General features: G+C 43.0%; 1 protein-coding gene across 1 annotated transcript in view; it reads left to right on the top strand.

Moving 5' to 3' along the window:
- Positions 1-2,898, top strand: part of adamtsl5 (ADAMTS like 5) — a 65,478-nt gene that overhangs the window by 46,146 nt on the left and 16,434 nt on the right. Inside the window, exon 8 of the mRNA XM_032512231.1 lies at positions 580-707. Coding sequence (XP_032368122.1) covers positions 580-707 — 128 coding nt within the window. The remainder of the gene's footprint in view (positions 1-579; positions 708-2,898) is intronic.

Raw genomic sequence — 2,898 nt, forward strand, 5'->3', positions numbered from 1 at the left:
ACATAAGTCCTTTAACCCTTGATATATTCTTAAGGTGATAGTAGGCTGACTTTGTACTACAACCTAAAGTCCAAAATATACTCCAAAAAAAGATGTGGACAGTGAGCTGTACAGCAGGGAGGCACATGGTTCCACACTACATTGGGTTTTTATCTAGGCGACCATGTTTCACACGTGTTCAGTCTGTAGGCTTATAGTTTCGTGAAGTTTCTACATCTGCACAAGTGATTTTAGGGTCACTTGCTGATGGGAGTGAAGTATAATTTAAGCGTGTTACGGTCTGCTTGATGTGTAACTTTAGCTACTGTGTTTTATGGCAGTTGTGGTAAACTTACCGTGCTGCCATGGTACTCCCGTCCAGTGTGAGGCCCTCCTAGGTGTTTAATCCACACAGTTAGGAGTTTTCTCCGTAACATCTGCGAGTTTTCGTGCCTCCTCTCTCTCTCTGCTCTCTCCCAGTTCCACCTCTCCACCTCCTGCCTTTTTCTGTTTCTCAGCCACCTCCCTCCCTGTCCTTTTGTCTCACTTAATTTTCCATAATAAAGTAATGAGTCACTGACTGAAGATCTTCCCTGCCAGGCTCTAACCCCTGTGAACTGAGCTGCCTGGCCCTGGGTCACAACTTCTACTACAACTTTGGCCGTGTGCTGGATGGCACAGCTTGCGACAAGGAGGGTGGAGCGGTGTGTGTCAACGGACAGTGCCTGGTGAGTGGCAGCAATGCTACTGTATGTGTGTTGGTGTTTTCTTTACATATTGCATTTATGCATTTTTGGGTCTGTGTATTTCCCACACTTTAAATCCCACTGCAAAGATTTATTTTAAGGATATTCTTTATAATCTTCAATATATAAACACAGGAGTTGGCTGGATAATTTAACAATACTATCAATTGTTTTATGTTACAGTCAGGAAATGTAATTTTTTTTGTGAAAAAGGTCTTCCACTAGTTTGGTATATGCTGGTCCAAAAACACAGCTTACCTTGCTACCTTACCTTGGATTCTCGAGATATCACAAGATCATGCAAGAATCGCGGGATCACATTTTACACAAAATCCATCTTGTCAGGCTTCAAGTAAATGCGTTTGTGTTGGAACTACCAACTTACCGCACCAATCAGCATCCAGCGAGGAGCTACTGGCAGCTACGGGTGTCATTTAGGTGTGTGATGATTTTTTACAAGTGCCTGAAAGTGTGTTAACAAACCATCTGGCACGGCAGATTAAAACACAGCACCGTGGTTGCCAAATTCATCCACAATTGACCCAGAATCGTAAAGTGCAGGGATTTACCTGCTCAATGTCTTATCAGGTTACTGCAAAGCGGAAACTGGAACCAGGAACCTGGACACCTGACTTATGTCCTCCGACTTCTATTTGCCTGACGTTGATTTCAGAATGGGTCTTGATCCGGTTGCTCTGTTCATTCCCACCCTGTTGTAGTGTGAGTGATGTCGACCACTCTGGAGAACTGAACTCAATGCTGCGCCAGAGTGCAGTCATCAGTGTGGACTGCAGCATTTAGCTAGCGTCGGTTCTGCTCATCACACAGGCCAGAATCCAGCTTGTCCCCTGCTCACCCCTCTCACCCTCACACAGATGGGGATTGTTGGAAATGAACTTGTCCCTCGGGTCCTGCAGCACATGCAATGTAATGAAATGCATATGTCATTATCAGTAGGCACATCGTCATAAGCCACTTGTACCACTGAAAAAGGATTAATGCATGTCTGTGTATACATAGCCTATGCATATATATATGTGTGTATGTGTGTGTGTGTGTGTGTGTGTGTGTGTATCTGTATCTGTGCATGCTATCGTGTAGAGTAAATAAGTGGATTTATTGGCCATTGACTTAGCTTCTCCAGGTCAGAACCGCACAGGGCCTGAAACTGGAAGCAGATGCTGTCTGCAGCTGGAGCGGGGCGCTGCATGTCACAAACTGAGATCAGACTGCAGAACACACGGCTGGTTTGGACGCAGCACATGTGTACAATAGATGCACAGCTGACTTTGGAGTGTCAACAAGTGTTTTTCATTTGCAGTTGCCATGTTGATCTGGGAATCATTTCTATCCATTATCCTGTCAGAAATAGTGACAGATGCCCATTGCCAGTGTCAAAGGGGGATTACGTTCCAATCATTTTTTTTCCTCCAGCTAACAGTTCTCCCAAACCCTATGTATGATTTTTGGTCAGTTTATAGTGATAAAAAAATCACTACAAGACTCAAGCAAGAGTTGACAGATAAGTAAGCGGCTCTACTGAGGCACTATGAATTTCCACTCCATGATATGCCTTCAAGTCTCGCTTTGCCAGACCCTCCTCCAAAGCGTGCTGGAGGAGAGTCTGGCTACTGCACACAGCATTCGGAGATGGGAGGAAAACATGCTGTGGTTATTGGCATTTCTTTAAACCAATGGAAATCCTCATGGGGGGTGCTGAGCACCGGAGAAATGCGATGGCTCCTCTGCTAAATAGGCTCGGAAGGAACTTGTTTTGGTGGAACGTGTGTACGTTTAAAATTAGTTTTAGTCGTGCAACAGAAAACTCTGATTGGACTAGCTAGCTGTCTGGATTTACCCTGCAGAGATCTGAGAAAAGGTGTACCATAGTTTTTATAAATCGACCAGAGTTTAACCCTTGTGTTGTCTTCCTGACAAAATTGAAAATCATCCCTTTTATTGACGCTTTTATCAATGTTTTCAACATTTTCTATCATTTTTGTCCCTCTTTTTCAATTTTTTTGACGTTTTCAACACTACGTTACACTAACTTATTAACTTAAGTTTTACAGTTATTTTTGGAATTTATGGTCAATAAATTTCATTTATAGGAAATTATACCTAATGTTTGAGACTAAAATTAAAGGAATGGATGTTGATGGATAATCACAGA

This window comes from Etheostoma spectabile, chromosome 1, assembly GCF_008692095.1.
Source record: "Etheostoma spectabile isolate EspeVRDwgs_2016 chromosome 1, UIUC_Espe_1.0, whole genome shotgun sequence".
NCBI classification, from domain to species: domain Eukaryota; kingdom Metazoa; phylum Chordata; class Actinopteri; order Perciformes; family Percidae; genus Etheostoma; species Etheostoma spectabile.